At 35.9% G+C, this 26412-nt stretch overlaps 1 protein-coding gene across 1 annotated transcript in view; it reads right to left on the reverse strand.

Moving 5' to 3' along the window:
* Positions 1–26412, reverse strand: part of LOC131030457 (endonuclease 2) — a 140765-nt gene that overhangs the window by 540 nt on the left and 113813 nt on the right. The window contains exons 7-8 of the mRNA XM_057961289.2: positions 280–372; positions 37–104 (exon numbers count right to left, since the gene is read on the reverse strand). Coding sequence (XP_057817272.2) covers positions 37–104; positions 280–372 — 161 coding nt within the window. The remainder of the gene's footprint in view (positions 1–36; positions 105–279; positions 373–26412) is intronic.

The following is a 26412-nucleotide window of genomic DNA, read 5'->3' on the forward strand; positions in this document are numbered from 1 at the left end:
TGATTGCTAATAAGCATAATATATTTTAGTACTTACAATTTAGGACAAGCAAGTTCATCTGTGTTGCATTCTTCCCAAGTACTTACATCCTTTGACCAAATTTCCTATTTTGAAGACAAATTTTTTTTTATTATTAATAAAACTATTTGAGAAATTAACAATATATGAACATAAAGATAGTTAAATTTTCTTATATAAGATAAGAAGTCAATATTTCTTCCTATGATGAAAAAGGTAATGAATAGTTTTAAATATATCAAGATAAAAAAAAAAACATACAGTAATATTTCTTTGAACATCTTCTATCATGACTTCAAGATCATTGTTGTAAAAATCTTTCATGGTTGTCTCAATGATTCCAGTATCCCAAACCTATTCTCAATAAAAACAACAAATTATCAATGTGGATTAGAATACAAAGTAATGTTTAAAATTTTGATTAAGACATAAGATCAAATTAATAGATAAGTAGTGAACAACTCAATATTGCTTCTAGAAGTGTTGTTAGAAAGAAAAGTTATCAACAAAGAAAATGAACACAAGAATAAAAGAATAGTACTTCAAGAGCAACTATAGTCGTTTTGGGTATAAACTAAACTCATTGGATTTTAAGGTAAGAAAATTATGGAAGAACATAATATAAAAATGGGACCCTTGTTCATTGATATGAGCTTTTTGTTTTCAAAAAGAGACAAATTACTTATTTATTAGATTATAGAAAATCATTACAAATTTTTTGGTGCTGCCAAGGGCCTAATCCTCTATGAGTGAGCATTGTGAGTCCAGAAATGCAAATTCAAGAGAACATATCAAAAACCAAAATCGAAAAGGATTACATAGATTCAGATAATGCATTGTTGAGGAGATAGGGTTATTTCATAAGTGCATATGGGTGTAGTGGGTCGCTGAGGGGGAGCGCGCGCACACACACACACGTGTGTGTGTGTGTGTGTGTGGAGAGAGAGAGAGAGAGAGAGAGAGAGAGAGGAGAGAGAGAGAGAGAGAGAGAGAGAGAGGAGAGAGAGAGAGAGAGAGAGAGGAGAGAGAGAGAGAGAGAGAGAGAGAGAGAGAGAGAGAGAGAGAGAGAGAGAGAGCTCTCGAATTTGAAGAACCTATGTGCATATAGATAATGAAGAAATACTCCTATATTGTTATTAGTTACCCTAGTCCAAAAGGCATTGAAGTCATACTACATGACATGGCAATTGAAAATCATTTCATGGGTGAAGAGACTACCCAAAGGGGCCTCCCCTCATTGTATGGAACAACAACATGATGATAGATGAGGGAGCAAGAAGGTTTAAACATCATTCAAGGCCATCATTTCCAAAAACTAAAAGAGTCCTACACCAAGTTTGCGTAGTGGGAGACAAAGAAAGATGTGATTTCAATGAAATAAACAATCCTAGCATCACCCTTGATTACTTCATCTCTTAGGATCATTCTAAGAGCCCATTTTACATGGGGATAGTCCACATAAAAGATGCACTCCAACAAGCTGAAATCGAAAGGAGGTAGATTTTTTTTTCTATTGGTTTAGTTTAAAGAGCATATTCTAAGTTTTGATTTATTTAGGTGGTTCATTTTAAATCATACTAATAGTTGAGTTCAATTTAAGAAGCTAGCATAATTTTAGATAAGCCACACAAACAAATCGAAACTTAGAGTGTATTTTAATCATAATCCCTCTTGTTTATCAATGTTTCTCCCTCATGAATAAAGGTCAAAGTTGAAAAAAGGACAACTGAAAAATGGAATCAATGAAGACCATAGATAGAAAGATGCCAATTAACAAACTTATCCAAGAAAGGGTGGAGCCACCTATCATTGCTAGTACTTATTGATCTAGATGTAGAAGTAAATAATAAAGAGGAAATTATAGAGAAGAGTTAAATGCACATAGGAATTGGAGAATTTTGGATCTTGGCTGAAATGAATGTTAGTATACCTAGAACTTAAATTCCCATGTGAAGACTTATGACTGAGAAGACATGTCAAATGGATGTGGATGATACAATAGAAACATTCCACTCTTATACCTAAATTCATGATTGTAGTCATGTTATAAAATCTTCAAGATGGGCTCTTATTAGAACTTGATCCTCTATGGATTTGGTGGTATCAATTCCACAACGTCTTGTTCAAAACTCATTATTGGAAATTGAATTGACAATGATATTTGCCTCTCTATAACAATAGAAAAATTTGTAGGAAATAAAGTCATATAATAATGACCAAATATGTTAAAGAATGTTAGTGTATTTTTTAATGATTATCTTTTCTAGATGTTATTGCATTGATGATCACTTTGCAATCTTTTTTAATGGACGCATCTTTAATATTAGTTGCTCTTGCCATTTGGATGTCATGTAGGTGAGCATATGCTTATGCTTCATTGTTTATGTCAATAGTAAATTTCATTGCTTTTCCCGCTTTGTCTCTTATGATGCAACCAACCCTCGATAGACCTAGATTTTCACAAGAAATTGTCAAAGTTTAATTTTACCTAAAAGGGAGGAGGAGGATCCCATGTTACCTTATTTATATATATTTTTACATTTATTTCATGATCAGTTCTATCAAGGGCGAGGGTTTTAGTACTGGCCAATTCTTTAATAAAATGGAAACCCAATTGGAGAATGATTTATGGTGGGTATAGGACTTGTGGACAACCACCAAGCTAAGTAAATTTATGCTTTCTATTTTTCGAGTTACCCATCGTGTTTGGAGATTGATCTTTCGAAGATCATTTTGTTGCATTTGAGCCAAAGATTCTAGATAAGAAATGATGGGATTATTGTCCAAATTATTGCAAATATAGATTATTGGTAGAGGGAAGGTCTAACGAGAAAGTATTGGAGTAGGGAACATAGGAAAGTACCATTCCACCGAGGTTTGTTACACAACCAATTCCACCACTTAGTATTAAATTAGAAGTTAAGAAGGATATAATTAGTGTCTTCTTCCTTGCCACGATTAAGGATGTACTTGAAAGAGTCCATAATCCCCATTTCTTGTCAATATTTTGTCCATTAAGATTCCATTATGTAAGACTAACCAAGAAAAGGCTCCAAGTTTGGGGAGGGAATCTTTGACCAAACAAAGTTCAAAGGGTTATTGTCTAGAGGGGGAGGTATTGGTAAGGAACTAATAACCTCTTTTAACAATATAAGAACCTATATTGGAAGCCATCCATGATAGTTTTACTTCTTCAAATGAGTAGAATTTTTTTTAATAACTTCACGACTGAGCGTGACAAGAATTTCTATCTTTGAGGAAAAGAATACTTGTCAAAAAATTTCCAAGTGGCGTTTATTCCCTATTACTATCTTAGGAATAATTGTGTCTCTTTTACTCATGAATTTGAGCCAATGGTTTGTGATCATTATATAAATCCTCCCAAAATAGTGTTTTTGAGGTTAAGGATCTATACACCTTTTAATATTATAGATGTACATACTTTTTTCTAAGCCAAAAAACATACTTTTTTCTAAGCCAAAAATGTTATTTTCTTTTCCATATTTCATTCCAAAAAAATATTTCTAATTTATCAACTTTTGATTATCAACTTTTGATTTTATGTTTATCGATAATCTTAGAACCAATAATATAAATAAGAGTGGCTAATAAAACGGCTTTGATTATTGTGCTTTTTCTTACTATCATAATCCATTCCCCTTTCAAAGAGAAATGTTTTCTTTAAATATTTGATGAATTTGTCTCAAAAAGGATTTTTGAGGCCCCGATAAATAGAGGAACACCCAAATATTTACACAGGACTTAAAAATTGAAACCCAAAAGCTTAGTAATCATTTTCTAAACTATTTTGGAAGTGATGAAGAAGATAATTTTGGATTTAATGCATTAGTACTTTATCTAGAGGTCAAACTATAGCTTGATATTTTTTTTGATAACCTTGGCAACAACTATTCAATTATATAAAATGGTGTCATTGATAACAAGAGAGTTTGTGAAAGGAGGCTACAGTGTGAAATAATACTTCCAATGCTAAATCTAACAGAAGAGTGAATGCAAAAAAAATCTTACAAACCCTTTAAACAATTACAAATTAGATGCTCATAAGCTATATTAGCTTCAAACAAATAAACACTTAAAAGAATAACACCAAATTTGCATGGGAAAACCATTATGAAAAAAAAAAACATACTCCAAAATAGAGAGCTCAATTGTATTATAGTAAAAAAGATTACAATACAATGCACAAAGATAATGCTCTTTAGGAGTTGATATAACAATAGAGAACTTTGAAGTAATTCTGGCAGTGTAACAACATCTCATAAAATAGCCAAAGTGTTTCACAAAAAATGACTAAGGTGCCAACATATTTATAGAGCTTGTATATGAGAGGTAGACACCCATGGTTTCTAAAACCATATCCAATTCCTTGGTAGTCAAGTGGTGTCTAAAGCAACAAATTGCCATATCCTTGACATCTTGCAAATAGAACTTTCCAAACCAATAACACCTATCCTTCCATAATGGTAAACTTTCCATATGCACTACACCCACTTACATAGAAACTAAAAAATCCATAATTAGGCATCCACCGTGCATACATATGTACCTACTAAAAAGAACTCAACAATAAATATAAAATTCAAAACATTAACTCCCCATGACTCTTTAGTTGTGACATAGCAATTTCCAATCTTGCTAGGTGTAAACTCAACATAGCTTCTAGCTAAAAATATAGGTGCCAATAGTCTAAAGAACTAATCAATCAAGGATAAGTTGCCTCCACAAAACTGGAATGCAAGAGTTTCTATGTAGTAAAATCTCCATCTCACCAAATACAACCACTATATTTTACTAGTACATAGGAACAAATATTGTATATGTAGCTCACTCCAAAGTGAAACCAACGAAGCATTAACACCAATAGTAGAAACCCCCCTGGATAATGCTAACAAGTGTGAGGCATGATAGGTCCACTGAAACTGTGTGTCACCATGTAGTGCATGAAGGATAACACACATCTAGATGTGCTCAAGAAAGTACCTGCAATTGAAAAAGGGCATGCACCCAATGCACACATGAATGGGACAAGAATCACTGGGATTCGAGGTAGTTATGGAGGGACACTCACTTGACAAAGGTGTGATGGAAAAAAAAAGGAACTACACAACCCCCCATGACACTTTATAATATAGTTTAAGTACAATAAGGCACAAAAGAATGTGCAAAATCTTCCAAAACATACACACGAGTGACACTTTATCTTAGTGCATGCAAAATATGCTCAAAATTCCCAAAAAGGACAAAGTAAGTACTAGAAATACATGTGGAACAACCTTGGTGTAGTCATCCAATGCAAACAAAAAGTTTTCAAGAGCCAAAATGACCAAGTAATCATAGATATTGCGAAAATACAAAAAATTGAATAATAGCTATGAAGAGCATTGAGAGACCTTTCCAATGTTTTGCATGAATCACAAAAAAGAAGGAAGCAACAAAAAGATACCAACTCAAGAGCGAAAAAAATATATTAAAATTAAATAGTGATAAAATGTACCAACGTCAAAGCATTGGAAAAATACTAGCTCCATCAAATTGGGCCTAGAATTAATATTCTGATGATATCTTGCTCACCCAATCCTGACATCTTATGCAAAAGTTATGACCGTTTTACCAATATAGATCAAAAAGCCAAAAAAGGAGGCCTAGATGGAATGTTCTACTCATGATATATTTTGATAAAATATTCTCTTGGTGGCTGGTGATAGAATATTCTCTATGGCTATGTTAGCGACTATACGGGTCCGTACAAATCCATATAGATGATTGTTTGGGAAACATGCACACAAAAAGTTTTGCCCAAAAAGTTCAATTGCTTGGATTTTACGAAATGAATAGTCTATTTGTAGGTTTTTGGCTTTTCTGGATGCAATGGTGAAGTCCCTTTTGCTTTAAGATGCATATATTTTTTGGTAAAAGTTGGAAGTCACCTAAAATTTCATGCCACATAAAAGACCCAAAAAGTCAACTACTCAGATTTTGATGAATTGATAATCGATCTATAGGTCTTGGGATGCTACAAATACAATGGCGAGGTTCCACTTTGCTTCAAAGTGCAGACTTTTTTGTTGACCCACAAATCTTGCCTCAAAACACGTGCCCTAAAAAAGACCTAAAAAATTAACTACTCAGATTTTGACAAAATACAGTTGATCTATAGGCTATGGGACATTGTGAACATAATTGTGAGGTTAGACCAATTTTCAACTTCTAGATCCACAAATAAGACTAGATTTGGGATCCTGTAGTGATTTTGAGTAAATAAACCCTCAAAGATTAAGGATTTTGTTGGATCCATGCTTTAAAACAATGTTGAAGTTTGCAACACAAGCTTGCAAGATCAAAGAACAAGACGAACACATTCCACAAATGAGAGAAATAAGAAAAAAATTGCAATATTCCTCAAAAGAAAAAAATACAAAATGAATGAGGCAATGCATAAAGACTTTCTTTATAGAAAGTAGGAGAAACCTAATCTAAAATTAGGAAACTAAAATTATCTCAAAGAACTAAAGATTAGTTGAACTAGGCAAACTTAAGCTAAGAAGTATGCCTCCTAAATATAGAATGCACTAACAATAATTCTACAAATTCATTTGCCCACTAGGTAACAAGTGGCGTAATTTCATACTCTTCACTTCACATGTAGAAAGCCAACTCACAATTTTCCCCCACAAAGTGATATAACAACATAATAAGTTACTAATTAGGAAATACAAAATAAAATAATCAAATATGAATTCATGTTGAGACTCTAAGGTTAAGACATCCCAACATTCTCCCACTTATCAAAGACCTACCAAGAGTCAAAACTCCATCATTTTCTTAGGACCCCAAGGCCCATAGAATCAACACACCATATAAACTTCACTATGCTCTCTATCTTCACCAATGCATCTGCAACATTTGCCAAAGTATCAATCTTTTCCATCTTCACATTTCCATCTTTAGCCATATCACAAACAAAACAAACTTGTATGTCAATATGCTTTTTTTTTGGAGTAGGACTCTTCAATAAAGTCCACATTCTTTACCTTGTTAGTGGAATTTGTCAATATGCTTTACCCCGTTTGTAATATGGCTAAGGGATTTTACAAACGGACCTGTTAAAGTCCACCCGGTTAAGGGATTTTAGTTGCAATGGTTAGAAAGCAACAAAAGGATGATCTGCTAGATTAGCTACTGATAGCTTGATCAGATCACGATGAGAATCATGCTCTATCCACACCGGTTGTGTCTGCTCTGCACAACACTGGTTTTCTTCTTATACCTTTGGCTCTGCACTCTGTCGGTCTTTTGTCCCTTGGCTCTGCACTCTACCAATCCTCTGTCCCTCGACTCTGCACTCTGTCAGTCTACCTCATACACTCTCTGCTCTGATAAATCCTTTTAGCACTTCCTCTCACTCTACTCTTCACTTTGGATCGCCTTCTACAGGATTTTTTTTTTGCAAATTTTACGATCAATTTTTTTTGAATGAACTCAAAAATACTTTATACATTTTCCGTCGTCACCTTTAGGTGTTTCCTCAATCAAAGCAATCACAGATTTCAGAAGACTTCAAATTCAAAATCTCCCACTCTTTCTCTCCGCGCCCTACAACAATTATGCCAACTGTTCAACTAATTCTGCCACTGCATCTCCCAAAAATAGTGACTTCTAGGTTGAGTTCAGTCATTTAAGTGCGAACCAGAAAATCCAACAGTAATCATGCCTTGACTGCATGATAATTGAAGTTGACTTTACCAAATTTTAGTTTGGCGTAGACACAAGCTCACCAATTCACCTTTTGCCTCTGCAACTAAATAACCGATCACCGCTCCGAGATTTATGGTGATCACCTATCTTCCTTCTGCCTTACTAGTGTACCGATATACCACTGTGCTCTATATTACTGGTTCATCCTTTGATTTTTGATTTGTTGTGCTAGCATCAAATCTCTTTCCCTATTTGCCACTGAGGTTCTGGTTTGCATACAACCTCAAGTATTCTTGCTTGAGTCACCTTTCGTGACTTCATCATCATCAGAATGACCGATCTTCTTGAGTGACAAACCGGTTGGCTTAGTTTGTCTTCCTTTGAGTTGATTGAACTTTGGTCATCTATTTCTGATGTTGTTTCCATGTGTTTGCAAGTCATCACCTTTGCTACTGAAATACACCACTCCACCAATACCACTTCACTGGTCAGTGTTAGACATCAATGACAATCTTAGCTCATATATCAATTATCTGGATTGACCAGTTTTGTCAATGCCAACACAAACATCATGAAAACATATCCACTAGTGCATCTTCTTCTATCTATGTCACCTTCCCAATCTGGATCCACATATCCACAAATACAAACTGAACACCAAGGTCTAGTAGGATAATTATGAAAATATAATAATTACTCAGATGTACCCCATAAATACCTGAATAATTTCTTAAATGCATCCCAATGCACTCATCCAAGATTAGCCATAAATCGACTAAGGACTCCCATTCCTTGGGCAATGTCTAGCCTAGTACAAATGATGGCATACATCAAGCTGCCAATAGAATTCACATAAGGAACTATAGTCATGTCGTCCATCTTAGTAGGAGATTTTGGGAAATCCATAGAAAGTTTTGTCCCCAATAACACTAGAAAAACTAACTATCTACAAGCTATCATGCTAAACCTCTCAAACACAAAGTTAACATACTTACTTTTTCTCATTCAAAGATTTTTACTAGATCTATCTCTAATGATCTCAATCCCAAGAGTATACCTCACTGCACCTAGATCCTTCATCATAAACTAGGTTGCTAACTTAAACTTCAAATTTTAAATCATACTTTTATCATTCCCAATAAAAAACATGTCAATTATATAAATGACTATGATGAGAATGTAACTATTATAAGATTTATAATAAACACAATTGTTATATTTATATCTTAGAAATTTTAAAGACAACATATAGGTATTAAACTTTTGTTACCACATTCTAGGAGTCTATTTCAAACCATACAAATATTTCTTCAACTTACAAAGAAAGTTCTCTTTATCTTTTTCAATGAAATGCTTTGGTTGTCACATGTAAATTTCTTCTAGCAAATCACCATGAAGAAACATAGTCTTCACATTCATCTACTCAACTTCCAAGTCATAATATGTTGCATTTGATAACATGAATCAAATGGATTCCAACTTGGCTACAAAAGAGAATATTTCACTATAATCAATTTCCTCCACCCGAGAATACCCCTTCGTGACCAGTTGTGCTTTGTGCTTCTCAACATTGCCATCTGGACCACATTTCTTTTTGAATACCTATTTACAACCAACATGTTTTTTCCTTTCAGGAAAATGTATTAGATCCCATGTAACATTTTTCTCCAATTCATCCATCTCTTCATTCATTTATTCCATTTAGAAATATGCATCATGCATACTCATATCCTCTCTAATAGTCCTAGGCTCATCAATGTTAGAAATAAAAGAAAAAATACAATTGGAATCCAACAATTGATGAATAACCAAACTTTTTTAGTTGTCACCTAATACCTGTAGATCTCCTCAATTATTGAGGCTAAGGTTCATTCTCTTCTTTAGAATTTTCAAAGCTACTATAGGTCTCCTCGTCATCAAGTCTAACAAGAGTGTTTAGTTCAACTTTCATTGGAGTAGGTGGAACCTAAACTACCTCCTTTTGTTTATCTTCTTTCTCTAGTTGCAAATCAATAGTGGAATGTTTCATCTCTCATCAAATCACACTTGTGCTATAGAGAGATTTCTCTGCGACTAGATCCCAAAGCTTGTAACCCTTCACACAGACACATTAATTTAGTTTCTTTGTTCTCTGATATTATTCTTTTCTCACTCAAAACATGTGCATATGCCTCACAACCAAATACTTTGATATGTATGAGTGAGATATTTTTACTAGAAAATGCCTCCATGGGTGTATTTTCAACTATTGCCAAAGTAGGAGATCTATTAATTAGATAACATGAAATGGCTACAACTTCAACCGATAATTTTTATTTAAGGCTAACACCATGTAGCATATTACTAGCCCTCTCTATCAACGTTTTATTCATCTTGTTCGTAACTCCATTTTGTTGTGGGGTGTATGGAGTAGTATTGTGTCTCTGAATCCCATGGTCCTTAGAGCACCTATCAAAATTCGTTGAGAAAACATCACTGCCATTATTATTCCTTAAACATTTATTTTCCCACCATTTTGGTTTTCAGCCAAGGATTTTAATTCCCTAACTAACAAAAACTTCAAATTTACTCCTTAGGTTATACACAAATGCCCTTCTACTGTAGTCATCTATGAATGAGATAAAACACATAGATCAAGATAATGAAGGAACATTAACATGACCAAACACATCTACATGAATATAATTTGAATCCCCAAAAGACTTATGAGAACTGGAATTAGAAGAAACACCATGTTGCTTTCCATATATACAATGTTCATAAAAATCAAACTCGAGTTTACAATAATCAAGACCTTCAACAAGGTTCTTATTTTTTAGGGCTCTAAGACCCATCTCACCAATATAACTGAGTCTTTGGTTCCATAACATTTTTTTCTTTATTGGGAACTTCATCTACAAAGCATTGGGACCCTTAGGTGCCCAGAAAGCACAACCGTTAGATGTAGAAACCATAGTTTTATTCTCTTGTCAATCTAATCGTGAGAATGAAGAATCCAAAGATCCCTTCTTTGGTTTATTAGAAGAACTATTGGACTAACTTATGCATGCATCTAGCTTGTATAGGGTGTTGATCAAATATAAAAGCTCCTCTTGTCATCTTGTATCCTCCACTTGAGAAAACAACTTGCACACCTGCATTATTTTACTTACTCACTAAAAGAAGGTTTTGTGCCAAACTAGGGACATGTAGTACAACATTTCTCCCCTTCACTCTACCATCAGGGCTTCAATTCTTGACTCTTCCATGGCCAATAATATTCAAATGAGAATCATCACCTAGATACACATTCCCACCATCATACTCTTCACACTTCAAGAGCCAACCTCTTTGAGAGTTCAAGTGAAAAGAGGGACTTGAGTCAATGAGCCATACATCTTCTGATGCTAATGTTTTCAAGGTTATAACAAATGCATCATAGTCACCCTAAGAGGATTTGTTTCAACCCAAAACAAAGGCTTTCTTGTTTGTCTTTTACTTCTCCTCCTTGCATTATTTACAAAAATGACCAATCATGTCATAGTTCCAACATTTTTCCTTGGACTTTCTTCCAAGAGACTTAGATCTCCCAAGAAACTTGGATTTAGACTTCTTGTCCCTCTTTCCTTTCTCCATTGATCTACCATGAGAAACTATTGTTTCCTTAGTCATCTCATAAGATTTCATTTAGATCTCTTCAGATAACAATCGATCAACCACATCCTCCATTTTGAAATTGGTTGTTGTGCTTCAATGACCATAACAAGGTGATCTCACAAGTTTGACAAAGAACATAACAAAATAATACATTTTTCTTGATCATTAATCTTTATAAGTTAATAAAACCTATTTCTGAAACAATCACATTGAAAGCATTCAAATGATCCGCAGTAGATTCTCCTTCCTCCATCTTCAGAGAATACTTCTTTTTCAAGAACAACTTATTCACCAAAGAGTTCCCCTAATTAATATCTCCAGGTTTCTTCCAAAGTTCAGCTATAGTCTTCTCTTCATGGATATTCAAGAGCATTGAATCAACCAAATAGAGTCCTAACAAACCCTTGGCTTTTCGATCCATTGTATTCTATACATTTGGGTCCATAGTTTGAGGTTTTGTTGGTGAAACTATAGCCCATAAATCCTCTATCTACGAGGACATTCTCCATTTTGATTCTTCACAACTCAAAATTTTCGTCATTAAACTTCTCCATCTCTATTCTATTGGATGTTATTTCTATCTCAAAGCTACAACAAGGTTACATAAAATTTCTATACAAAACTAACACTGAAACAAGATCATCATAATAAACCCTTCTACCCAACAAGGATAAAAGTAGATTAAATTCCTTAGCTCCCTCTTCAGGCCCTTTTCTTTATATCATAATGTCTCAACTTTTTAAGCCTTTCCTCTCATTTTGCCACTTGTCAACAGGGTGGACTTTTGAACCTAGCACCTTGGTTTTACTTTTGCAAAGCCCGGCCAGGTTTCCGCATGTCCTTTCTCGACATTTTCACTCCATTTTCCAAAGTTGAAGTGACTCTCTCTAACCAGCCTGCCACGTGTCATGCTCACAAGGTTTTACGGAGAAAGGAAAGGGAGAAGGTTGAAGAATCCCTACCATGTTGCCACATATATTATTCACGAATCTTTTAAGAAGAAATGGAATAGAGGCATGAAGAGCCTCCACTCAGTTGTCATGCGTACATTTAGTCAAACAATCAACAACAGGTAAGCAGAGTGGAATTTTGAGGTTCGTCATAGCTTGAGGAGGATGCTAAGGCATGCTCAAATGATAAGTGTCCATTTTGGAATTTGTGCAGATTGATTTAGTGAACCAGTCTATTGGAGCAGTTGGGCAAACATGATTTTCTAGGATGTTCGAGTAGTTCTCGTGCAATAGAAATGATGGCATTCAAAAGAAGACAACCATGTAGACTTGAGGAGGAATCTTTTATGTTTTCTCAGGTTTTCCTTTTTTGCAAGTAGGGGAAGCTATTTAAGGGCAAGGATTATCATTTTTAGGGGGTTTGTGCTCAGAAACAAGTTTTAATTCTACTCAGACTTTAGCATTTTCTTAGTTTTATGCAAGATAAATAATCATACTATGCCAACTTTGGCCTTTATGTTAATTTGTTTATGTTTATGGTTGGATTATGTTCTATGTCTTTTGGAGTAGAAATTAAAAATTTGTAATTTATGGAAGCTTTTGTGATTTTAAATATAGCTTATGCTAGTCGAATCATGTCTAAGACTCTTTCAATTCAATAGTATTGTGTTTGAGATTATATTATGCTTGAAATGAATCCATGAATTGCATCTATTTAGTAATACCATCATCGGGCCTTTGAATTATGCATATGATGTATAGTTTTTTGTGTTGTTAAAGGTTTAAGATCTTAAATCATCAATGTGTCACCTTAGTTTATTTTTAGTATTTTTTCTCTCCCTTTTCCCCTTTAAGATGAAGAGTCGTCTTCTAAAATCTCAAAGGTTGTTAAGTGAAGCGCAATAGGTTTCTGATTCACTGAACTTCGCATAAGGTTGTAGTTTTGAGAGAAATTTTAGACTTCAACAGTTCTTCTTTTGGAACGTCCAGTGGGACTAAAAACATCTTAATTTTATTGGGTGTATGAGTCATAGGCCTATTACCAAATCTCAAACTGTAGTGAATCCTAGCTTGTTAGTACCACCACTGGTAATAGTAGCCCAAGCGAGAGGTACATGAGGGGGTGTACAAGTTCAAGCTTAAGCATAAATGGAAGCCCCTTCTTAGAATTTTGTGCCATGGGATAGTGGTAGTCCTCTAATCCCGACTGCTCCTCCTACACAATGGGATCCTATTCTCGCGCCAGCTCTGGAAGACTTGATGAAATTTATGGGAGAATATTCTAAAACCCTGCAGAACACTTGCAAGATGTAGTTGATGTGTGTACTATACACAACAAAATGTGGCATTAAGATTGCTAGCATCCTCTTTTAAAGGCAAAGTGCAAGATTGGTATCAGTCCCTTCAACCAAATTCAATAAGAGATTGGGATCAACTCGGAGATTGATTGTTTGAGAGTTTTACAAAGAAAGGAGATAGATCTTCATTACTGCAAAAAACCATCAAGCGGGCTCCTCAAGAAGTTGTAACTGATTTTAACACTAGATTCTATAAGACTTGGCAAATAATCTCAACAATTGCTTGTCCCCCCAGACATGGCATTTGTTTTCTATCTAAAATCCTTTAACTCGGATACATCTATCACAATATAGTCTCTCAGAGGGAACACCCTAACAGATGCTTATAGCCTTGCAGTTCAAGTTGAAAATAACTTGATTGACGTTGGGAAACCTTCACCTAGACCACCCATGCTTGTATTACCTGAATTATCAACCTAGCACATGAAAAGACTCTCCCTAGTTCATTTGCACCTCCACAATCCATTTATGTATATCCTAATGCACAATAGAATAGTATTGTGGCTTCCACTTCTCTGGCAACAAAGATGAATGACATGAAGAATTTGTTGCGAACCTTGTCCAATGAGATAATTAATACAAAAGGAAACTTAAGCAACATTTGTGAGACCCCCTTTCTAGAATTATCCAAGTAGAAGATCTTCCTATCAACCAAATCAAGTTCAAGGGGGTGCAAAAACAACTTCCCTAGCTCAACCAAATAATTAGATAGTGCCAGTTCATATACCATTACAAATTGTTCCTTTTAATCAAAATAGGGAATTGGTGGCTAGATAAAACAACCTTGCAGATGATACAAGTGCCTAGTTTTTCTCTTGTAATGAAGCACATATGCCTTGGAATTGCCCACATGAAAACCTACATCAAAAGGTAGCAGAGAAGCATAGTCAAGAAATTACGTCGGATTCCTGAGTTTGCATGTACTTGTCCCTTGGTATCGATAATATAATGCTTACTATGCAAATGCAAGGAATATCCTTAGAGAAAGAAGTAGAGATCACTCTTGATCACACACTCTTTCCATGGATGGAAGGAGAAGAGGAGGTGCTTTCTAATGATGCATCAACCTCAAAATCCCCTTAGATACAATCTAATTACAACACCCGCTCAAAACACGGACTTATAGGGGAGCCTGTGGTACATCAGCCTAAAGTTGGTCTAGATAAATCTCAAAATCAACTCGTAGTGGTTCAACATTTTTAAAAGCCTAAAGAGACCTTTCCCTACAAGCCCAAGGAATCAAAGCCATTGCTCCTGGCATCCCTTAATGTGGTTGAGCAACTTAAGAAGGCCTCTGAAAATGTATCCTTGTGGGATATTCTATCTATTCCAAAGCAAAGGTCCTTGTTACAAGAAGCTCTGGGAGAATCTGAGAAACTAACAATAAGGGGATCAGTTACAAAACCTATTCAAGCAAAAGACAAGGGACCCGAGGCTTGGAATTAGTTGCATTAAGACACAATACTCATGAATGATGAGAGTGGAGGTACAAAAAAAGGTAGATAAACCAAAACCCACCCCCTTCTTTTTAACACTTATTGTAGGGGATAAGTTGCTTCACAATTCCATGATTGATTCTAGTGCCAATACTACCGTTATGCCAAAACAAATAGCTAAAGTTGTCAAACTTAAATTTAAACCTTCGGATAGAGGAGTTATGCAGCTATATGGGAATAAAGTCCAAGCCAAAGGTGTGATCAAAGACCTTCTACTAATATTTTATTCTTGCCCTAGTATAACGATGTTTCAAGAAGTAGTAGTGATTGATATTCCCCCCTATTTTCAGGCTTTGTTTATCATGAGATTTTACTACAAAAATAGGAGGGTACCTTTCCTTGGATTGGTCACACCTCATTCTAAGAACTAAGTATGGGTCCAACATGAAAACCCCTTCATTTTGAGCATATAGTTGAGGAAGCCATGATGAATTTTGAGGTTGCTCACACTTCTATCACAAAAAATGAAATGTATTGTGTGGAACTATTAGAAGATGAGGAGGTAACCAGTGATTGAACTCCCGAACAAGAAGTCTTCCTCAATGAGTTTATAGATACCAATCCTCTTGGTAATTATCATGTCGCTGAAATTGTAACTTATGTGATTTATGATGAAGATAAGATCATTCCCAAAGTTTATACGAGCCAACAGGATGAGGAAAATGACAACGGGTACCACATGTCAAAATTTTGGACGTTGCATTTTGATGGAGCAAGAAGTAAATCTGGATCTCGAACTGGTATTTGTTTGATGTCTCCAATTGGAGAATAGACTCTTAGAGCTTTCCATTTCCAGTTTCCTTGTTCAAATAAAAAGGTTGTGTATGAAGGTTTGGTTCAAGGATTAAGCCTTGCAGAAATTATGGGTATCAAATAGTTGAAGGTTCTAGGAGATTACGAACTAGTAGGCAAATAAGTTTGAGGTATTTCTGCTACAAAAATATCTGCACGTACTCTTACAGACATAGAATCTAGGATCTAATTGAAACTTTCAAAGCTTTCAATTTTTAACGGATGCCTAGAAAGCAAAACTCAAGTGCAGACCGGTTGGAAACGATAGGATCTCAATTTGACCCTGTCTCTGAATTGATAGAAAACAAGCATTCTATTTGGGTGATTGTAAGGTCAGCCATCCCAAACAATGATCAAAACTGGCAATATTTTGAAAGTGATGCTTAGATCGCAATTTTCATTCAACAATTATGTGAATTTGTTGAACATCTACAACCAAAAGTAGCGGAATCAATATATGAAGATCAAGCCATCTAGCTAAAAACCAACAAGCTTTTGAAGGGCTTGATTATATTAGGAAAATGGTTCAATTGTGATGATGCAAGAAATGATAAGAGGAAATTCACACCAGATAAAGGAGACTCTACTGATCTCCATGTTAGAGATGGCAAAAAGTTGAAGGTTAGCAAGAATGTCCCCCAACGAGATAAAAATAGGCTGATATCTTTCTTTGAAAAGTACAAAGGGGTCATTGTGTGGTCATATGATGATCTAAAAGGATATGAACCTACAATTATTCAACATACCATTAAGCTCACAAAATGAGTAAAGCCAATCCGACAAAAGAAAAGGCCAATACACTAAAATTGAGTCCCTAATGGCCCAAGAACTGAGAAAACTAGTTGACTCCTAGATAGTGTACCTGATTAAGCATAGTACGTGGGTCTCCAACTTAGTTCCCATCTGCAAAATGAATGGGGATATCCGCCTCTATGTGGATTTTAGGTATTTGAGAAAAGATTCCTCGAAGGACTGCTATCCTTTGCCCTCCATGGAACAAATTCTGCAAATTGTAGCTGAGTTAGAAATGTTCTCAATGCTAGATGGTTTTTCTGGTTAAAGAGGAGGATCAACATAAAACAATGTTCACCACCAAATGGGGAACATTTGCATATGCTAAGATGCCTTTTGGCCTCTCTAATGTAGGAGACACTTTCCAATGAGCAATGGATATTGCTTTTAAGGATCTGATCAATAAAATTATACTTATCTACCTGAATGACCTCACCATGTTCTCGACTAAGTCAAAGGAAAATTATTTTGATCATCTAGAATTAGTTTTCCAAAAGTGTTTAGAGGTTGGAGTGTCTTTGAATCCAAAGAAGTGTATCTTCGGGGTTCTGCAAGGGAAATTGTTGGGACATGTGTTGTCCAAGGATGGCATTTTAGTTGATCTTGATCGCGTAGAAACAATTAAAGAATTACCCCTGCCAGTTAATAAGAAGGGAGTTTAGTCTTTCTTGGGAAATATTAGCTTCATGAGAAGATTCATATAAGATTTTGCAGGAATAATCAGGCTTATTACATTAATGCTCATAAAGGATCGACCTTTTAAATGGACTAACCATGCCAAAGAGGCCTTTGAAAAGGTTAAAGAGGCTATTTCCTCAGTCCTAGTGCTAGTCAATCTGGACCTCACAAAGGATTTCATCATGTATGTTTATAACAATGAACACATTATAGCTATGGTCTTGACCTAGAAAGATGATGAAGGAAAAAGAAAGCATCCAATGGCTTTTCATTCCAGGACATTGAAAAATTATGAAGTTAAGTATAATTTTGTTGAGAGGCAAGCCTTTGCTATTGTAAAGGGACTCAAAAAGTTCCATCATTTGATTGCATGTAATAAGACAATGATCTATGTGGCACATTCTAGTGTTTGAGAATATATCATGGAGGGAGAGATCACTGAGAAATGAGAAAATTGGATCACTAAAATCCTAGAATACGATAGAGAGGTTCGACCAACTAAAGTCGTTCGTGGAAAAGGTGGTGTTTTCCATCTAGTAGTCATAATAGAGATATCTCACTGCACTCACCGTACAAATCAGTGCCTATCCTAAGGTAACAGAGTAAACAGTTTCTAAATCTAACAGTCCCACAATAGGCTCTCAAATAAAGATGTCTTACATTGATAATCAACATTTCCCACCATGAATCATACTTATAAAATCTCCACCATTTTTGTTATCCCCTGCAATTCACAACAAGTATTTAATATTTGCCTTGAAAAGAACCCTAACTATGAAATTACACATTCACACATAACTGCAAAGACAATACCCATTCATCCTTGATAAACATGATTCATGAAAGACAAGAAAAATTGAGCAGAGAGACGAAACATGGTGTGACTTTCATTAATTCAAAATTTGCGGATACACAATTTAGTCAATATTAAGACTCTATATCTAGAACAATTACTTTCAAGTATATGTCTATTACCAAATTTCAAAACCCCCTATCAATCAACCTTGAATCTCTTTTATAGAAAACAAGGAGAAAAACAAGCTTTGGGCTTATGACACTTGTCAAAAATTACCCACGAGTATGCCAAAATATCTTTAAAATTCAAAATAGAAAGATGTCGCGCCTTGAGAAGATGAGAACTCTACTTCTAACAGAATGCATAACTACCTCATTTAGATAATCTTTAATCCTAACCAGGAAGCTATCTCTTCAAAAGTCCTTAACTGCACAGTACTTCTCATGCCAACTGAGAACTACAAAACCAGTTGGCCATTGAATACTTTTGATCAACTGTACATAGTTTGGAACCTCCTTGCATTTATCATCAATAACTGCTCTTACTCCTACAACAAACCTTTAGTAAGCCATATCAGTTGCAATAAATTTGTCCATAGCTGAGTAATACATTGGCTCATTGATATAATCCTCATCAATAATCTTTTGAATAGCAACATTAATTGCATCCTCATATTCCTTCTTCCATTCATCAAAAGGTTTCAACTCTGAATGTTCATTATGAAGGAGGAGAGGGATAGTCCAATGCTTTAATTCATTAAAGCTCTGCATTCTTTCCTTGATTGATCCATCCTTTTCCTCTAAATAATGAATTTCACTAAAAATTGACTCATAAGCTCTGCAAAAATCTAACAATGGTTGAGGTGGCCTAGGTATATACTAGACTGCAATAGTTAAATCCTCAATCTTTAGCTCCAAAGCTTTCCGCCCTTCAAAAATTTCTTTCAAATTTGTCAAAAACTTAGAGCACTGAGTAGCCCCCTCTGAAAGAATGCAGAAATAATTATATACATCTTCAATTTTATTCAAAAGTGATCTTAATAAATGTGACAAGGTTCCTCTAGTTAAAGTGACAACCCTATCCTTGGCCATAGACTCTATTCTCACAACCTGCTGATATTTGGCCTGCAATTATTGTTTGATATCATCTGTTGGCATTATGATGCATCTTGTATGACTAGTGAAATGGTTGTCATTGTTGGCAACATAATCTTCTAAGTCTCCACAGTCCATTGATAAAAGAGTAAAGGGTAACCGATGAAGAACAAGAGTCCTTATTCCTATCGCCAGTGAGTAGACTGGTATACAGGGGTTAACTGACTAAGCAGTGACTCAACCGGTATACAAGGATTAACCGACTAAGTAGTGAGTAGACTGGTATACAAGAGGTAACTGGCTAAGCAATGAGTAGACCGATATACAAGAGGTAACTGGTTAGGTAGAATTGGACTGGTACATAGGCGACAACTGACAATACACGAGTCTCACCCAATAGACTTAGAAACATCCATGATAGCGTCAGAGATCACTCAAGAAGGAAAGCCAGGCTACTACCTTGTCATGATCATTATAGCGTCAGAGATCAATGGCAATTGGTATGCTAAGACCTATCACTGCAGTATGTATTATCTCTTCAAGACCTCCTAGATAATGTTTTGGAAATAGCTCCTTGGTTAGTTGTATGATATGAGCTTTGCATTCTCTAAGGTCTAACAAAGAAGCAACAAACTGGGAGACAATGTCAGTATTCACCTTGTATCTATCAACTCCAGTAATGAAATCTTCACCTAAAACCCACTTAATAGCCATAATTGCTAAAGTGTTTTTCATTTTGGTCATTTGCAAGAGGCGATTATCAGTAATTTCACCCAGGAAAGCTAATTGAGGCTTTGAGGTCACTAACCTAATTCGGGTGTCCATGATCATTTTCTCACATCAGAAACTACCAGAAGCTAAGAATGGAACTAAGTACTCACAATATAGAGTTATCTTTGTCTGAGTCAAGAAACCATAGCCTATGGTTGATTTATAAATCAGACCTGGAGATATAGGTGGCAGTGGTACAAGATGCCATCAAAATCAAAACTTGAAAATCTAACTCAAATTAATCGCCTAGCATTTGAAGTGAAGTGGCAAGGAAGTAGTGGGTTGTTGGTGGTGGCCTCAAAGAATGTAAATTGTCTGGCCAAATGATAGGTGTCTTGTCATAGGATTTACTAAACACACCAAATCCAAGAAAGTTAGAGCAACAAATCCTCATGTAAAGTCACTACGGATTGCTTTCAATACAAGGAAAACAAAAAGGCATCATACTTACTACTTGTAGGCACAGGTCCCTTAAAAGGTAGCTTTCCGAGGTGGAATGATCATTTAGCAAAGTGAGGTGGTACCTTCTTGACAGTTGGGAATTAATTTTGGACAAATTTCTTAATTATTGGCATGCCTAGGGAAAAATGCTAAAACTGCCTAGTCAAACTTCAAGTGGTAAAGAGTTAAAAGAAGTTTAAAAAAAAAAAAAAGGGTTGTGTCGAACACTAAAATTAAATGAAGCATTGTAGAGTTGAGAAGTCAACAAAAGCTCACAACACAAATTTTAATCATTAAGGGAGGATCCATATGGTAGTAGAGGGATCATTAGCTAGCGAAGAGGCAGTAGGACCATCTTTTTTGGTTTCCATGGTTAATATCTTTGGAGAAGTATCTTATGCTTCTTCTAGAATGGCTCATAAGACGATACACCAAAACACTAGAGTTACCCCAAAAGGAGTATACAGGAATGCGGTTTTAGTTAAAGATGAATCTGACAAAGTTTTTGACCCTAGGTTGGGTTCTAATACAAAGAATCTTTGGGAGGGAGTTGTTAGAATTGTGTGAACATTGTTGTCATTGATGTCAAACCATTTATCTGGTTTGGACCAGACAATATATGCAGTTATGTGTTATTCGGATTGGTCTGGATAATGTATGTAGTCGATATGTGCAGTTTTTTTGTTGTTATGGATAGATGGTTTTTGCTATGGGAAGATGTTATGATGCAGTAAGATGGAGGTGATATAATGAAGTGATTTCTAAAGTAATTTTTTTAAGATCTTGGTTCCAAAATTTTGAGTTCTCATTAGTCCCGGTATCAGTTATGTGTTCTGAAATTAGCTGTTTTGGTCATGTCAATTGTATCTCTTCTAGTTTCGTGTTGCGATTTTCTTGGCATGCATGGAGTCTGTATCTTTGGGTCTAGATGATCCTATCCTATTTTGGTAATCTCGGTATATGCATTGGCAAATGAAGTGTGAAAAAGGAATCATGTAGAGATCTTGCAAAGGCCGACGTGGGTGTCTTGTTTATGTTGGATAACGTGTTGGGCTTGTCCAACACAGTTCTATATTTATGTACTTTGGTACGTGTGTGTGTGTGTGTGCACGCATGCGTGTGTGTAGTAGCATGTGTTGTGAAAGATATACAAGAGATTAAGAAATTATATGGGGTGTAAGAGAAAGAGACCTATCAGCAAAGATAACAGAGTGTGAAGTGTGAGTTGCAGACAGCGATTGCAGGTAGTGTTGTAGTGGTGTAGTAGTCCTTTATTAGATTTGTTGCAGAACAGTCATACAAACATCTCTAACCAGATCTGGTGTAAGGTTTGACAATTGTGATCTGAGCTTAATCTTGGAACTAATCTCATGCATTTGGAGATGCAATGCTTTCCAGTTCAACCTTTTCTATTGCAGTGAGCATTTCGATAGTGAGCCGTCTTTTGTATCTTTGCAGTGAGCATTCAGACAGTGAGTTGTTTTGGTAATTTGGTAGTGAGCCACCCTTTTTGTAAATACCATATAACTAGTTATATTCTCCTGAGAGTTAACACTCTCTGTGGTTTTTCCCATTTGGGTTTTCCACGTATAAAATATGGTGTTTCTCTTGTGGATGCGTTCTTCGTGTTTATTCTACATTTGTTGTTTTATATCTATTAAGCATGTTTGATGAAGTTTGATATTTCAGCAGAAGATTAAAGTTTAGAAAAGGTTTTTATATCTTTGGGAATATTGATTCACCCCCCTTCTCAATATTTTGGTCCTTTCAACCTAGTCAACATGAGCCTATGCACGGATGATGGAAAAAATGAAAGTAAAGAGTACTAATTCTTTGGGATTTAAGCTTTGGCATTGTGGTCTCCCACAATATATGGTCCCCTTTGTTCATTACTGCTCAAAGTTAATAGAAGCATGCATTGCAAAATTTCATGATGATGTGGGGGTAATTTAGGGGCAAAGTCTCAAATGGACATTAGCGTTAAGACTATAAGAGATATGTTATGTGTTCTTGCCCCCTCGAAATAGGTTGAGATATTTAGTATGAAGAAGATGGAAGCCTACTGACATTCTCGCACTGACCGCCTTATTTCCTGCAACACTGAGCTAAAAAAGAGCGAAGGGGGAACCCGACTACCCAAGTTTCCTATGGCCATGAAGAGTTGCAGTCAAGATTTGTAGGACACCTTCTACATGCTTAAATTTATCTTTGGTCTTGACCATGATAGGAGCGTGCACGAGTTTCAAATGAGTTTGGCTTTCAAACTCAGAAATCACAAAGGAGCAAACTAGTTGGACTTTGCAGACACAATTGCGAAAGGAGTATATCAAGAATTAAAAAAATTTGACAGAGAATTCAAGTTTAGGTATTCTTCATTTTTGGTTCATATGTTTTTACACCAGAATGTGGATTTCTTTAGTCAGTACATGCATTTAGTAGTAGTAGATGAAAGGAAGTGTAATAAAATTGTATCTACCTGGACACCCATCCTCTCAGCCACTTATGACTACTATTCTTTCTCCAACCAATCCTTGATATGCATGTTTTAGAGGACCCAAGTGGAAGGAGTGGTGAGCATTTAACTAGGATTTCCAAAGAGTAGGTGGGATGGATGCAGAATATTAAACCCCCATGTGACTAGTTCTTAGGGGCAGATTTCACAGTTATTAGAATGCACACTTTCTTTGAGGAACCTTTCTAACTTCTGACCTGCCTTATCGATAGAATCTTGGCCATAGAATGTTTAGATAGCTTTTAGTCCTAGATAAGATGCATGGCTCAGGGAGGCATAAGACTGACATTTATGAGCCTTTCATAGTCCTGGGGTCAATTAGCTTAGAAAAGAAAAATGTAGAGAGTCTATTGGCAGCTAAATTGGCTCATTTGGGTCTTACCTTACATATATTATAAATGGAATTATGACCCAGACAACTACCTTGAAAGCCACAATGTCAAGATTAATCATATCGCTTGTCCTTATTGGGAAATTCGACAAAATCCTACAACAAATGAGCTAGATATATACCTAGATCCTAGTCAGCTGTCAACGTCCCTAGTTGAAATATCTCCTTAATTATGTTTTTATATGATCACAACATGAATGGATCCGACAAAGAAAATAGGTGGGGCACTCAAGCGCAAACTACTTGGGGAACGTTGGCCGAAAGAGAAGGTGGCTGATTTTTGGACCTTTTGACAAGAGATTAAAGACCTAGACATTGAATATCAAGGCATTCCCCTTGATGATAAATTTAATCTGATATCTGAAATAGAGAATATAATGATACATATGATGAAATAGAAGGATCATCCCAAGAGAGAGAAATAAAAGGGAAGAAGCCTGAAATTGAAATAGTCTTGAGGCTATTGGCAATTGAAGGGTATATAGTGATTTGTTGGCCTTGTTCCCGCAATACTTGAAAGCACTCATAGCCAATGCAACAACCTTAGAAGAATGCTGAGGAGAGTAACCCTCCAACAGAGAAGAGGCAAAAGACAATCAACATTCAAGAAGAAGTCATGGAATAGGTAGATATTTTAGCTCCATCTCCATCCATGCCTGTGGTTCAGGTATATTTTTGCCCCCCTCTCTTGACTTCTCAATCTTTAGTTAGCCCATCAGTTCCCATGGTCTCCATTTCAATGACTATGTCTAACACTCCATTTCTAGTCTCTATCTCCACAGTGAGTTCTTTCCAAGTATCACCACTTGCCCTTGCGTTTAGCATGATTTTTACCCCTCCGTAGATGATCTCATCCTTTGTTATTGTGCTTTGACAATATTGGCCCCTGCATCTCAGACGACCACAACAATAACTCCATTACCCCTTGCATCCAAGCTGATTATTTGACCATCTCCTACATTTATAGGCTCCCTATAAATTATTCTCATGTTCAACCCTTTAGTACTTTGCCTCCCAAGACAAACCCAATAAGAGTCTTCAACAATACCAATTCCTTTTGCCCTTCTAAATGGACACCCTTTTTTTGGCCAATGTATTCCATCCCCCGTTGATTTTAGAAATCAAGTGGATGTAACAAGAATGGCACAAGCCAAGCGAGCATAGAGAAGGAGAGAGAAAGATGCAATCTTCAATGAAGTGCACTAGTCTATAATGTTTGCCTCCAAGATTTCCAATGTGATAAAACCTAAGGGACAAATGTCGTCAGAGGATTACACGGTTCATACCATGGGAATCAATTTGAGCCAAGCCCAACCACAAGATAAAGAGCTCATGGAGGAGTCGCAGAGCGTGGTGACTACTGATTTTCTAAAGATTAATCATTGGTTGAAGAAAAGGGAGAATGAGTTTGAAAATGTAAAGGACACTATAGACCTCTTGAGGTCGAAAGAGAAGGCAAAGGATTTGGAAATCTCCCAATTGTCTAAAGAATTGCGAGAAAAGACTTTTGTCTCCTCTCAATAGATTCAAGTGGTAAAATCCAAGCTTAAGGAGGAGGTGAACAAGCCAACGCCCCTTGTCCATATTACTTAGTAGGAGAAGGAAGATCTATCTAAAATGATACAAGAGAAAGATCAAGAGCTTACATAGATGAAAACAAATCTCTCAAATGTAGCTTGCATCCAGATAGACTTGTAGAGTATGATTGCTGAGAAAAATTTAATCCAATAAGAAATTAAGAAGCTTTAAATGCAATTCGTTGAAGAGAAACAAGCCAAGCAAGTAGTGGATAATCAACTACATGAAAAGCTAAATGAGCTCTCATAGGTGAACTAAGAGCATGCAGCCTCCGTGAGTCTACAAGTGCAAATGCAATAAGAGCTCTAGATAAGAAAGCACAATTTGATAAAGATCTCCATGAAGCTCATGTCTCTTTTGAGAAGGAGCATGACGCCAAGGCGAAAGCAGAAAGGATTCTTCAAGAGAAGCTTTTAGAATTAGGTTCCTTACACCAACAACTCTCTAATGTAGAAAGCAAAGTTGAAGAATTTATGATGGAAGTGTTGGAGAAAGAGGTACATATTAGCTCACTTTAGGAATCAAGTGCCATTGCCTCTTATCAGGTCACCTTTGTTCCTACTTTGCAGCTACTTTATATTTCATATTGGGAGTAGAGGTTGAGAATATCAGAGGAAACCTTGTAGGCTATTTCTCCAAAAGTGTCAGAGTCTAAGATGTTGATTGAAAAACTATACACAACCCCAGATCATGCCTTGGAAGAAGCAGGCATATAAAACTGCAAATTGGTTTCTCAAAAAGCCAATGAGTTTATTAATTGTCATAGGGATTGTTTGGATGCCAAATAATGTTTATATGCTTTGATGACTAGTATTGCTCACATAAAGGGACAATTTGAACAATTTGTACAAATGGGTTTACCACCCCTTTCTCCCAAACAGTTCAGTGGCATTAAAATATCAAATCATGCAATTTCTCAAGAATTGTCAGCAAAACCAAACTTTCTTTCAATCACTTGGACTAGTCCCCAGCGCCTTCAATATTGAGAAAATCATTCGCCTATTGACACATTTTGATTTTCAGCTTGAATTGTCTTTCGAGATGTTGAGCGATTTGTCTTTCATAGAGATTATCGAGTTGGATCAAGCTTATGAGAACTTACAAGCACAAACGCAACCTTCACATGAAAAATGGGTATCTTTGTAGTCTGCACTCTCCAAGCTCTAAAGTCCTTTCCCCCAATTTTATTTTTTGATCTGCAAAACTAGAGTTTTGAGGTTCAATTTGTAGGTGGAACGCCCCATTAAGCTACCAAAAAGCTATAGATTAAAATCCTTAGCTCCCCCTTCGGGCCCTTTTCTTTATATATTATGATGTCTCGGATTTTTAATCTTTTCCTCCCATTTTGCCACTTGTCAGCAGGGTAGACTTTTGAACCTAATGCCTTGGTTTT

The sequence above is a fragment of the Cryptomeria japonica genome, chromosome 7 (assembly GCF_030272615.1).
Source record: "Cryptomeria japonica chromosome 7, Sugi_1.0, whole genome shotgun sequence".
NCBI lineage: Eukaryota > Viridiplantae > Streptophyta > Pinopsida > Cupressales > Cupressaceae > Cryptomeria > Cryptomeria japonica.